Below are 14,339 nucleotides of genomic sequence, written 5' to 3'. Positions count from 1 at the left end.
TTATTGGGCCTGGCACAGTAGCCTAGCAGCTAAAGTCCTCACCTTGCACACACTGGGATCCCATATGAGTGCTGGTTTGCATCTGAATGGCCACACTTCCCATCCAGCTTCCTGCTTGTGGCCTGAGAAAGCAGTTGAGGATGGCCTAGAGACCTAGGACCCTGCACCCATGTGGGAGACCCAGGAGAGGCTCTTTGGGTCCGGCCATTGTGGCCACCTGGGGAGTGAATCAGCAGATGAAAGATCTTTCTGTCTCTCCTCCTCTATGTGTATCTGACTTTCCAATAAAAAGAAATCTTTAAAACAATTATGTACCTATTTGAAAAAGTGAAAGAGATATATTTTCCATTTGTTGGTTCACTCTCCAGATGACCACAATGGCCAGGGCTGGGCCAGGCCAGATTCAGGAGCTATGAACTTCATCTGAGTCTCTCACATAGGTGACAAGGGTCCAAACACTCAGGCCATCTTCACTGCTTTCCCAGACCACCAGTAAAGAGGTGGCTTAGAAGTAGCGCAGCTAGGACATAAACTAACACCAATATGGGATGCTAGTATTGTAGCTAGAGGCTTTCCTCACTGTGCCACAACAATGGCTCTGAAAACTGGAAGTCAGTTTTTGCCACTCAAATCAATCAGCTCATTCTTTTCCTCAAAACAAAATTGCTGAGAAGCCTGAACTTTATGAAAGAAGCTCTCAAGGTTTTTCTTAGGGGCTCTTAGGGTTTTAAAAAGTCAGACACCTCTCCAGAAGAGAGGGGGAAGTGTGGGATGGGGGTGGTTAGAAACCCACCCTGACTAAGCTTTCTTCCAAAATGACTGCATTTATATTTTTAAAAAAGATTGATTTATTTGTATTAGAAAGACACATCAGATTTACGGAAAAAAGGAGAAACAGTTCTTCCAGCTGCTGCTTCACTCCTTGGTTAAAACACCATTTGCGATCCTTTGTGTAGTAGATGAATCATCAATGAGCCGAGATCCAGAGTTGCTATCTCCTAACTCTACTTTTCAGAAAAGCCCCATTGAGAATTGGCAATGAGCAGAACATCAGGTATAACAAACAAACAAAAAAGATTGTAAAGATTAAGGACTAAAAAGATTCAACAATCTAAAGGCGAATGAAATCTCACCCCTGGTCAGTAGCAGTGCAGATCTAAAACTAAAATAGCCACCCAAACTTTCTCTTCTAGGAGCTCTCTCTTTTGGGCAATCCTATGGACTGTTAATCATAACGAGTTGTCTGTGGAACAGATCAAGTTGATTCCTTTCTGCTAATGTATTTTAAAGGGTAGATGGCAATCACTCAGGTCATTTTTGGAAAACCAAGGGTTTCTGGTTGGAACTACTGCTAAGACACCTTGGGACAACTCATTCTCCATTACAAAGAACATATAACTTGATCCAAACACAACACCTAAAAGTGTAAGCATGGAAGCAGAAGTTCTGGACTCATACATGATTTACCTAGGAGGAAACACCAAACTGAAGTAAACAGGATTTGGAGGATTTCTTGTGTTTTATATAAACCTTAACCTGATTGGACTTCATGATAAGCCTATTTACATTTACTCAAAGAAACTTTTGACATTTACAAAGCATATGCCTTCCAAAGGATCAGTCAACTCTAGAATGCTGTTTGTTTAAAGTCCACAGTTATACTTCTGAGACTGGATGTGTACTTTACTTGTGGACAGTTATACTTCACCATTTCCATTTCCCCTTTTACATTCTGTCAGTTCATGCCATAATCTGCCAAGTCTCTTGGTTTTGAAAAACTCCAAAGGCATAATGTTGTTTCTGTAATTAATTCACCCTCTACTACAGATCCTTCATTGAATTAGTCACCAAGTTTAAGACCGGAATCTGAAAATGTTTCCCAAATCAACTATTTTGTAGCTTCTCTAATCTCTCATCTGATTATTGAATGACATATCTCTCTTTATGTCTGACTTTCCCAGGCCTCTTACGCCTTGTATACTACTACACAGATTGTCTTTCTGAGGCACAAATGTAGTCAAGCTGCCCCAAGTATTTAAAAATATACAACACCTTGCCATTATTTACTAGGAAAAAATAATGAATGGCCTTTCATAATTAAGCTACATCTGCCTAACCTATTACTATTCCTCACCCTACACCCTATACTCCAACCACATAGATTTTTTTCTATTAACTTAAGACATGATTTTTTTTTAATATATATATCTGTGCCTTTGTATATGCACAAACATCTTTTATGCAGGAAGCCTAGATTTCTGTAATTCTTCCTAAATCATCTATGTTATTTACTTCTCAACAATCTCCCAGTTCTTTTTCTCTATCAGTTAAATAAATGATGACAAAGTACAATTTAAGAGTCACTATTGGTAGTATAGAAACTCATTCTTCAAAGGCAGAAACAATTTTATGTCTCTCCCAAGACTCATTGTCTAGTCCAAGGCTTCAGATCTACTATTTAAATAAAAAATATTTCTTTAATTGAATAAAGGAGGATGTAAAACTAGCCTTCCTTCTATAGTGACTTCTATAGGAGCAAGTCACAGAGGTACAGAATAAATAGGGTTGACCCATTGTAACAATGTAATCCCCACAAATCCTAGTCATTAGGAGTAAAACAATCCAGGTGACTCCTTTGGTTGGTGTATGATGTTGCGTCAATGGTCTTTCAATGGAAATTAACAGGTTCTCCATGTAGATACAATGATGGGCCCAAAGATGCTCCATGACAGGATGGCTCATGTTTGTAGGGCTCTTGGGCATCCAAGCACTTTTGGATCTATAAGCCGATGATCATGAATGGTCTTTTCATGCACATGGAAAGACCATTTTATTTGTAAAATGTCCCAAGCAAAGGCAGAGTGAGCACTCTGAATTTTAGGCTTATCAGAAGGATACCTTGTTAGGAATGTACACTAACCTAGAAACAAAAATAAAGAACACAAAAACCCACATGGCTATCAAAATGAAGTGAAAAGAAGCTAAAATGTCTCTGCTTTTGTTTTATCAACAGAGATTATGACAGATTTGACCTTTGCAAAGTAAATGTAAATGGGGGCAACATTTTCTGGAACATAGACTATAAATTTTGATAGCATGGGAAAATGTGCAGAGAAATTAGCACAGGAGCTTAAAGAATTTTGAGGATAGAATTCATAGGAAGGACTAGAGTCATTCTTTTTTTTTTTTTTCATAAAATTCCAGAAAGATCCTGAGATCAATCCATCTTCTTAGAATCTTGGAAGCTGAAACAGGTGAAAGATTTCTGTCTGTCAGAGTCTGGAGAAGACAGGAAAAGCAGTGGCAAAGACTTTGGGCAATGAATACATATGCTATGGTATAATTTATTTTGCTTTTATTTTTTTGGAGGATGGGGTTGAAGAAAAATATTTGTTTCTTAGCTTTATTGAGTTATAATTGGCACACAAAACATAGTACTGTTTAATGAGTTTGTAGCAAAATACTAATTTTTCATAAGACTAAAAACTGATAAGTAAAAATCTTATAAGTTGAAACTTTTCTGGGATAGTACAAGAAACTACAGTAAATGAGAGATCTTATAAAAGCAGCATGCATGTGTGGCCCCTCAAATCTGCTCTCATGAATTTACATAACTGTTATGGTCACTAAAACTTCAGGGCCTTGAGAGAAAAAAAAAAAACAACTATTTTTTTTCCAGTATTTTTTGCATCAAATTGCAAGAACATGCCTCCAAAGAGAGCTAAGTAAATGCTTACTGGTGGGCACAAGATAAAAGGAAGTAAACATTTTCAGACAGTTTGCTGTGACTTAACAACAGCAATAAATGTTAGTCTAGGAGATGGGCAAGAAACTTCAGAAACCATATGCTACAAGAAGTCCCTAGAGAAGTTATTATTTTTCTAGATAGTGCAGAGAGGTTCATATTTCAACTCCCTACATCTCTATGCACTTCAGATGCTAGTCCAAGCAAACAAAATATGAAGCTGTGGAGCCCTCCAAGAATGTCAAGCTTAGAGCTATACTCCAATGTCAAGCTTAGAGCTATACTCCTTGCCAAACCAAGCTGAGGCAAGTCCAGGTGAAAGTCAAGGATGCATGGGCACCAAGGCATGCACAGAGCTCCCAAGATGGTGGCCAAACTCAGCCTTTCCATAGGCCAACCTCCAACAGGGGATGTCACACAGACTGAATCTGAGAATTGCCATTGCTCTTGGATTCAGCTTTCACTGTAGGTCCCTTTCTATTTGTGTCTCCACTCCTTGCATTTCCTCCACTAATATTGTCCAATATCTCCAAATACACACTCTTGAAAAAAAGGTCAAGATTCTACACAAAAACTCAAGTTTTCATCTCAATAAAGACTGATTTCAGGTCCTGAAACCATTCCTACCAGTTCCTCCAAAAAGATGATTTAACATAATCATGAGGGGCTGCACCTTGGCAAAGTTCTGCCATCCTACACAGATATCAGTTTGAGTTCTGGCTCCATTTCCAAACCAGCTCCCTGTTAATGTACCTGGGAAAGCAGTGAGGATAGCCCAAGTACTTGAATCCTGCATCCACATGAAAGACCCAGAGAGAGCTCCTAGCTTCTGGTTTCAGACCAGCTGAGATCCAGCCATTGCGGCCGCCGCGGGAGTAAACTAACAGATGGAACATCTGTCTTTCCCTTTCTGTAATTCTTTTTAAAAATTATTGATTTTTAAAAAAATTGGAGAGGCAGATTTAGAGAGAGAATGAGAGACAGAGAGACAGATCCTTCGTCTGCTGGTTCACTCCCCAAGTGGCCTCAATGGTCAGAGCTGAGCTGACCTGAAGCCAGAATCCAGAAGCTTCTTCTGGGTCTCCCACACAGGCGCAGGATCCTAAGGCTTTGAGACATCCTCCATTGCTTTTCCAAGTCACAAACAGGGAGCTGGAAGGGAAGTGGAGCAGTTGGGACATGAACCAGTGCCCATATCGAATCCCAGCACATGCAAGGCAAGAACTTCAGCCAATAGGCTACCACACTCGGCCCTGTATTTCTTTCTGTAATTCTGGTTTACAAATAAATAAATCTTTTTAAAAAGTAGATGAACCAATAAGTATAAAATGCAAATTAGATCAATACCAAATGATCCTCCAAATTTTGGCAAAACACTTTCAATTCACATGATCTAATCAGAAGCAGTGACACAGACTGAGACCTAGAAACAGCAAAGGCAGAATGCACCACATATGACTTTTCATGACAGGAGCAGACAAGATATACTGAGTGAGCGTGTCATCTCCAATTAGGAGATTTGGAAAATAGATGTGTTTTTTTTGTTTGTTTGTTTTGTTTTGTTTTTTGGTGACACTTGCCCTTGCTGGTAATGAGGCTTCCAAAACTGCTGCTCACGAAATTTTTGGAGACCATTTTTTTTTATCTTATCAGCCAAGAAAAGGTCAATCCACTAAGTGATATAGTGCTTTCTTGTGGGTCACTGCAAGCTCCTTTCGTCTTCCTAAACCAGAAGTAACAATCATAGTGTCTCCTGACTTGGTTTAAATAGAAGACGATGGCAAGACATCACATACACCCTTCAAACCATAGTGAAAAACTAACTTGGCAGAGCAGCAGACTCAGTTTGTTTCCAATAGATATTTTCCTGAACAGCTTAGAAATTACTTTGAAATGAAGGATAGATATGTATGGTAATAAACATAAAACCAAAAAAGGTGACCAAAAGGCAGATAAGAAGGGAAGTAACTATTAAGAATGATAATCAAATACCATAATACTGGATTTCCTGGCTAGTTGGTAAACAAATTTGAGTGACAGTTATGCACATTAACCAAGGCATGGTTCTGAGCATAGGAGATGCCTCAATGGTCCTCAGAGACCAGCTTCCTGCCCTCAGAGCACTTATGTTCCAATAGAGGAAGACAAACCATCAATAAATAACTAGGATATCAACTAAACAGCGCTGTTAGTCACATAAACAGAAGGATCTGCAGGAGGAAACAGCATAGCAGGCAACTTCGGTTATAATGGTTCAGGATGGCCTGAGAGGTGACATTTGAGTTGTAACTGTAGGATAAGAGGGAACCAGCCAGGCAAACCAATAGATAAAACGTTTTAGACGGAATTCTCTTAGAAGGAATGTTCTGGCATGCTTTATGGATGGATAGAGGGTGAGGATGGCTGGAGCATAGTAGACAAAACTGAGCAGTTCAAGATCAAGAAACTTTGGCAGCTGAAATCAGGTAGGCTTTCCTGCGTCATAGTAAGATGCAGGGTATTATCCTGAACTGAGAACATGGTGGAGTCAAGGAGGAAAGTCATAGGATTCAATTTACATCCTTAAAAGACTCTTCTGGCAACTGCAGGGAGAATGGGTTAGAGTGAAATTCAAGTAAAAACAAAATGAGGCGATTAGAGAAATGAATGCTTTTGGAAAACATAAAACATTTTAGAATTAAAATTAGCATGATATTCTGCTGTCTTTGATATGGGGTAAGAAAAGGGGGAGATTTTCTAGGAGTCTAACTTGAACTACCTGTTTGATGTGAATAGCATGGACTGAGATGGAAAAGTCCAGAAAAGGAATAAGCTGCACACACATGTATACAGGTTATAGGGGAAGAGGCACGTGTGCAGACTCAGTTTTATTTCAGATTGGGTATATGTAACATACTCACTGGGCATCTAAATGCAGATTTCCAGTAGGCATCTGATGTACAAATCTGCAGTTCATGAGAGAGGTCAGTGCTACAGATAATAAGTCATCAACATATCATCGTATAGGAAGGCATGAGTTCAGACGAAATCCAAACAGGCAGAGGCCCAGGGCTAAACTTCAGGATCTCCAACATACAGGCAAAAGAGACACAGAACCAGGGTGGGTTTAGAAAAAAAAAAACAGACATGAGTGTCCTGTTTTGGAAAATGAGAATGAAACTGTTTCAATACTGAAGAAGTACCCCACTTTCACTCAAAGATTGAGACAAAGACAGAAATGACCACTGGATTTATCAGCAAGAAGGTCAGTAGTGACCTTGCCAATAGTGATTTCAGGGGACTGAAGCTTGTTTGAAGTAGGTTAAGGAAATAAGGTACCAAGAGCAAGTAATTGAAAAGTTTTGCTGAGAAGGATGGGATACGGGAGAGTAGTATACTACTGGGTGTGAGAAGTCCTCTTTCCCTGACTAAGGATGCTCTGGGTCGTAGTTAAATGCTGATGGGATTGAGCCAACAGAGAGGACAAAATGACTGAGGCAACACAGGGGTTAAGTCCTTGCAAAGGCAGGAGGGATGCCCCTGAACACAGGCAGAGGAGTCACCTTGCAAGGGAAAGGATATGTCATCCATTGCTACAGAAAGGAAGAAAGCAGTCATTCAGCCAGTTGTTCCCGAATTTAGTGCTCAAGATTCAGACGAGACAATAAGACGGACAGAGCCTGCTGTCATGGAACATATCTTCCAGCAAGGGAACAAGGTAGGTAAATAAATAAGGATGTTTCAGATGGTGATAGACACTCAGTGGAGAACAGGGTGATGTGTGGCATAGCGATTTGAGATACAGACTACTTAGGATGCAGTCAGAGAAGGGTAATGGTGAGCTGAGAATTGAACATCGAGAAGGGGCCAGGCAAGGCACCCTATGCCGGAAGAACTCCCCATGAGAGGAGGCTCCATGGTACAGACGACATGCTGACACGCTATGCCAGAGCAGCTGCAGCAGGGGGAATGAGGGGCACACAGAGAACTCCAGAGATAGATACAGTCACGGAGGAAGAATGGAACTCACTTGGGCATGACGGGGAGACCTGGGCAGGTTTATACAGGCTGAGAGGGATCTGATTCCACATGGAGGAGGATTTGTAGAGCAACCAGTTGGAAAATGAAGGTTTTCCTATTCTATGGGTTTGTTTCTTGGTATACAATAAAGCTAGGTTGTTGGCAAAGACATGAAGAAATAAAAGAGTTTGGGAAATCTGAATCCATTTTTGTAAACAGACAAAAACAAAAGATAGGAAAAACACTCTCCCAAAGCCATTTGTATCCTCCTGGCCTTGCTTCTAGCCATGCGCAGCAAAAATACTTCCTTCAGGATCTTCTAGAGGGCTAGCTTGCACTCCCTGGGCCATGCTGTACAGGAATTGGTCCGCAGCCATGCAGTGACATGCGGAAGGTGCATAGCAGCAGGAAAAGGAAGCAAGGGCTGGTGGGCCATGCATGAAAAACAGGGTGACAAGGGGGTCAGAGGATGAGCATCACATGCACAGAAGGGAGTGGGGGCTGGGCAGGCTTAGATGAGATCCAGTCACAGAGGCCTCACAGGCTGAAGAGCAGGGAGTTTCTCACACAGGTAACAGGGGGCCAGTTTAGGCTTATGAGCAAGGATGCGGACTAAAGACTATGTATTTATGCATAAACACACACATATATATATATATAATTTTTTTATTGATTAGAAAGGTTGGACAATGGTAGCTAGGCAACCTGGGAAAGGGGACAGTTAATGGCTACTTACAATGCTTGGGGCTAGGATATTGCATAGGAAGGATAAAAGGAGCAGTGCAGCATGTCAGTTTGAGCAGTCGGTCCTCAGTCGGTGTGTGGAGTGCAGGGGCTTGGACAATGTCCCAGCTCCAGTGCTTTGTGTGGACTTGGAGAGGATGATGAGTTGGCTGGGCAGGGAGGAATGTGTTTTCTATCCTCTCTGATAACATCCTCTCTGCAGCTTAGCTGCAGGGATGCAGTGCTGGGAGAATCCAGGTGTGGGACAGGAAGTGGTGGATGAACATTGCTACTAAGAGAGTCAGCAGGTAGGAAATGGAAAAATGAAGAAAATGACTGGAGGGAAACGCTCAATTAAGGGCCAACAACAGATAGATGCATTGTAACAGAGCCTGTACTAGCAATAGCGCAGATGCCTTGACAAGTTGTCAGATGGTCACCTAGACACTGGATTTGTGAAAAACTTAGACTGAGCTGTGGTAGTAACCAACACTCCATTTTCTGGGCACCTCTGAAAGGGGCAAGGCAGTGCACCTTTGGTTTCATTTTAATGTCAAAGACCAGGGACTAAGTGACTTGCCCCCACATCACCCAGCTACTTATAAACCGGGAATTCACTGTGCTGTGTGGATACCAACCCAGCCCCATCTGACAGCCTAGAGATACCAATCTGAACAAGTTAGAAAACTTTAAAATTAATCCAATCTGGGGGCGGAGAAAAAAGAAGAAGGAGGAGGAGAAGGAATAAGAAGCAGCAGCAGCAGCAGCAGCAGCAGCAGCAGCAGCGGCGGCGGCCGCAGGTCCTGAGACCCACACCATTGCCCGAGGTTTACCTAACACTAAGTTAACCACAGTTAAAATTCACGTCTCAGTTTCTCAAAAGTAATTCTGAAAGTCTAACGTTTAGGTGCCCTTTCCAATTGTCACATCAAACTTCCACACAAAACAGAACAAAAACTCTAAGAACTGTACTTGAACACCACCTTCCTTGTGGAAGAAAGCAGAGCTATCTTCGCACTCAGTCTGTCTGGGTTTCGGTTCCACCGCGCTACACTAGTGCACCTGCGGCACCCAGGGAGCCAAGGGCACACACAGGAGTGAGCTAGCTCACCACCCACCGGACTCTCTGGGCGATCCACACAGGGTGCTCTGTGTAGTCTCTTAATTCTGGCTGTCTCACTGGCAGAGCAGCGAGTCCCCAAAGCAGAGAGTTCAGTCCCTGGAAATCGCAGCCTATCCGCCCGGCACTCCCCCTCCTCCTTCTCTCTGCTCCTCACACTCCACCCCATATCTCGCTTAAGGTTCTCTGCTACCCATCGTGGCACACAGCCCTTTCCCGCCCGAGGCGCGTCCCTACCTTCCAAGACACCGAAGACCCCCTGAACGACGACAGCCCAGAAAAAACAGAGCGGAATCCTGGCGCCCATGCCTTTTTGCCGGAGGCGTTCTGGGACCCGCGAGCCTGAGACAGCTGGCGGACACTGAGTGGAGCAGCCGGCAATTACGAGCCGCCACTGACAGGCGGACCCTTAAATAGCGTCTGGCACGTGTGCTAGGTTTGCGCTCACACCTGCAGGTGATCTGGAGGCGGGCGTCAGAGCCCCCGCAAAGGTGGAAGTGGCAGGAGGGGCGCCCCAGCCCCGTGGCGGGCGGGAAGCCTCGGTTCATCTGGCTCAAATTCAACTTAAGAGCAGTGGCTTTCCAGTTTGGAGAGCGCCGCGCTGTATGCAAACTTTTTTTTTCTTTCTAGAACTGAAACAAAAGTTTCACACAATAGCGTTCATTCTTCTCAGTCTGCAGTGTTGCCATGCTGTGTTATGTAATGCTACCCACTCTTGGGTTTTGTCCTCATCCATTAGTGAGCGCAACTTGTGGCTTGAGAGAACAGGTGAGGTTTACTTCCCGTGGAATTGTGGGCTAGCAGCCCTTCGTGCTGCATGCTGTTTTTACCTTGGAGACCTCAGGCGAATTCCAGGACCACAAGAAAAATTCCCATGAACCTGCCATTCAGTCTCCAAATGTTAGCGTTTTGCCATAAGTTTCTTACTGCTCTTTTCCCTCTTTCTAGATATGAAGATATACACAGGCAGCTATACACACCTTTGATTATAATTCTATAATTGTTATTTTGACATTTATGTCTCCACCAAATGCTTCAGCATGTATTTGCTACAAACGTGGAATGCTCGTCCTCATCTATGATGTAATTGATCCAGGGCTATTTTTATAAGCTATAGGCTTATTTAAATGTCAATATTCAACTCAATATACTTCACTGTATTAAAAGAACAACAAAAGCCAATTTGTGTGTGTGTTTGTGTGTGTGTGACTTCAGAATCATTCCAAGGACATGTGTCCCATTTGATCGCAGTTTCTGTTTTTTCTTCTTTAATCTTGGGCAGTTTTGAAAAGAACATTTTTGTAGAATGACTTTTCTTTAAGGGTTTCTTTTTACTTGAAAGGTAGATTTACAGAGAGAAGGAGATCGCTTCTCGGCCTTTTGGCTAAGATCAAGTGTAGTACAGAGAGAAGGAGAGAGAGGAATCTTCCATCCGTTTGGTTCATTCCCCAGAGTGCTACAACGGCTGGAGCTGTGTCAATATGATACGAGGAGCCTGGACTCCTTCCGGGTGTCCCATGCTGGGTACAGGTGTCCAAGCACTTGGAGTGGTCCTCCACTGCTTTCCCAGAATATTAGCAGGGAGCTGAATCTGAAGTAGAGCTGCTGGGACTCAAACCTGTGCCCCTGTCACTACAAGTGGAGACTTAATGCTGTTACAGCTTTTAAATGGGTTAATTATTGCGTCGTCACAAACTACCTTAAATTGAGTGGCAAGAGTAAGAAGCATCTGTCATCTTACACCACTTCTGTGGTCAGGAGTGTGAGAGCAGCTTGGTTAGACTTGAGAAATGTCATGAGATCATGGTCAGGATGTCCCCCAGAACTGCAGTCATCTCAACTGTTGACCGGGCCAGAGGACATGGTCAGAGTCAGCTCAACCACAGGGCTCCACCAAGTGGAACTTGCCGTTGAATGTGAATGGTGCATGGCAGCTGGCTTCTTCCGGTACAGGAAAGGCAGAAACTGCTTATCTTTTGTAATCTTAGTCTGAGAGTTCATATTCTGATCTGAAGAGTATTCCATTGATTAGCTCTTTCTGATGCAGGAGAGCAGGGATCCCTGGAGGCTAGCTGCCACTTCACTCAGCTTCACTCAACTCGAGTATGTCTATACTGTCTCTTCATGATTACCTCAGGTTATATGGACTTTGGCAGGAAACCCCAAAGTAGGAATATTGTGGTCCCAGTGGTAGCCACATGTGGTGTGCTGGACCTGTTTCTTGTGTGGTCTATATAATTTTTCTATAGATGCTATTTTTCCTTTTGTGTTTTGTGAGGAAGTCATTTAAAACGGTACTAATTCCTCATCGTTCATCATATTTGCCCCCATTCACGTAAGCATCCATCCATAATTCATTCTTCCCTGAATCAGTGATTACTGTTATGGCTGGCAAGTGGTGTTTTGCTAATTCAATCAGTTTCTATCTAGGTTTGTTAGCTAGCATTCTCATAAAAATAAATACTTCTCCCTTCTTCTCTGCTTGTTTATGCATGTATGTATCTGTGTCAGTGTCAACATCAATATGCAGTTTATTCATTTCTTCGGTCATTGCTTCATGATTTGTTTCACTGATCATATTGCCCCTGATGTAGTCAGAGGAAGCCCTCAGGTCATTTTGACCTGTTCTTGTCATATTTAAACAAGTCCTGATGTGAGGCCCCAGGCTCACCTTGTACTTTCCCACTTTCAGAACCAAAACTTGCTGTTCTTCCAGGGGTTGCCGGTTCCATCTGGCAGAGAACGAAATTTGGAAACTGACATCTGGATGCCAACTGTGTTTGTAGTTACTGATGGGTTGCCACTTCCATGCCTTCTGGGCAGAGCATGGAAATGTATGTCATATGGCCACTCCTATATCTATTAAATCTTCCCATCTGAAATTACATACTCTTCCAATTTCAGTCAGTTACCATGAATTTCTTTCCATTCTTCTTTCTTTTTTATTAAACTCCCTCTCCAACAGTGAGACCCCGAGGGCCACAGAATGTTCACTCATTTGTTCAATGCTGGAATATGCAGAAGGCTTAGCATGGCTAACTCCATACCATGGCAGAAATCAAACCTAATGGGGTTTTTTTATTAAATTTTTTTTTTAATTTTGACAATCTTTGCATAGATAATTAGGGTAAAAAAGTTCAAGGGCTACAGGAAAGTGGATAAGACTAGTATTTTTTCCATATTGTTTCCTTCATGTTTAAAGGGGGGTCTTAAGGGAGAAGGCCCACCCAATTTCCCACCCTCCCCAGGTCCCGAATATAGGGCATGCTCTGAGGATCTTGCTCATGTGGTTTTCATATTTCAACAGTTATAAATCGCTGCCAATCTTGCCACTCCAAGCACTATGAGGTCTTTGAAAAATCCACTGATTGACATAGTCCATCATAGCTGAGATGGTTGGTTGACCTGTTCTGTCTTCTCTCTTTTCTTGGTTAGGGTTCTGAGTCCAGCATTTAGATTAGGAAGATCTCCAAAGAAACTTTGTCTGAGGTGTTGTCAAACCAGATTCTTGTATGTGCTAGCAAATACAGGGCCCGACACAGTCCATCGCCTTGATCAGCTGGTGGTTGTAATTGCTGGGTTGGTTCTGTTTTCACTCCCTACTTCCACTGGAAACAATGGGTGTTGCAGTCCAGCCTGGTTCTGCCCAGCACATACTTGGCCCTCACATAAACCAGTGGGAGCTGCAGCCTAGTCAGAGCGACCTGCAATAACCCCCACCAGGCCCGCCCCCTACTCTGGTTTGCCAGTATGTGTAGCAGTGGTCCAGGCTGTCCCACACCCCATTCCACCCCAGCCGCTGTCTTAGTTTTATGTCCTCCTGTGGAAGTGGTAACCCAAGAGGGAGGAGCCCACTATTTCCCTCCCAGGCCATTCCCACTCCTAGATAGTTCTGTGGTTTGTTTGACTTGACAGAACTAGCCCCCAGTGCCAGCTTCTGCCAGCTGATGCTGTGGCTAAGCCCAAACAACCCTCACCCACTCTAATTTTGTTTGCACCAATAGAAATAATCAGCCCGGCTTTTCCCTGATCTAGTCCACATAAGGCGCACAGGTGTTGTAGCCCTGCTTGGACTGGTCTGCCCCCATCCTAGCCTACTCTCTCCTGCGGGAGTAGCTGTCTAGCAAAGGAACCCTCCCTTATTCCCCTGCCGGCTCTGCCCCCTCCTTCCTTGTTCTCACGCTGGTTGGGCGCTGTGGTCCCTTCTGGTACAGGCAACCTCACCTTGGCATTCCGTATTGTGCACTAGTCTTTGCTGCGACCGAACCTGGCTCGACCCACACTGGTGCTTGGATTTGCCAGTGGATGACGTGGACAGATTCAGCCTGGTCTTCCCCCGACCCCTGCCAATTGTATGCCATTGGGTAACTTTCCATGGCCTGTTCTGGGCTGTTTCCTATCATGTTTCTTGCACTTACCTGCCGGGTCTGTGTCCTGCCAGAGGAGTTGCCCAGGCTCCTCCATCAGAACCTCTCCCAATGCCAGGTTTCACACTTACCAGTGGGTCCATGAGCCAGCCCTACTCAGTCCACCTCCTGTCATAGCAGAAACTGTGGCTTTTCCTGACTGGCCCTCAACCCAATCTGGTTCTTGCTGTTGGATGTTCCAGCCCAGCCATGGTTTGTCCATACCCACATATGGCTCACACATGGCTCAGTAGGGGTTTGAGACCTTGCCTAGTCCATCGCACATCTGCCCTGGTCCTCCAGGACACCAGGGGTTATTGGGGTCTGGCCTGGTTCGGTGCATCCA

The 14,339-nt window shown here is 43.6% G+C and overlaps 1 protein-coding gene across 1 annotated transcript in view; it reads right to left on the bottom strand.

Moving 5' to 3' along the window:
- The window catches only part of CR1 (complement C3b/C4b receptor 1 (Knops blood group)), a 102,543-nt gene extending 92,452 nt beyond the window's left edge, over window positions 1-10,091 (bottom strand). The window contains 1 exon segment of the mRNA XM_040985794.1: window positions 9,825-10,091. Coding sequence (XP_040841728.1) covers window positions 9,825-9,894 — 70 coding nt within the window. The 5' untranslated portion in view covers window positions 9,895-10,091.
- Between the last annotated feature and the right edge of the window lie 4,248 nt (window positions 10,092-14,339).

The sequence above is a fragment of the Ochotona curzoniae genome, unplaced genomic scaffold, assembly GCF_017591425.1.
Source record: "Ochotona curzoniae isolate NIBS_2020 unplaced genomic scaffold, NIBS_Ocur_1.0 contig_430, whole genome shotgun sequence".
NCBI lineage: Eukaryota > Metazoa > Chordata > Mammalia > Lagomorpha > Ochotonidae > Ochotona > Ochotona curzoniae.
Note: the sequence above shows the minus strand (reverse complement) of the source record. Positions and strands in the feature narration are given on the sequence as shown.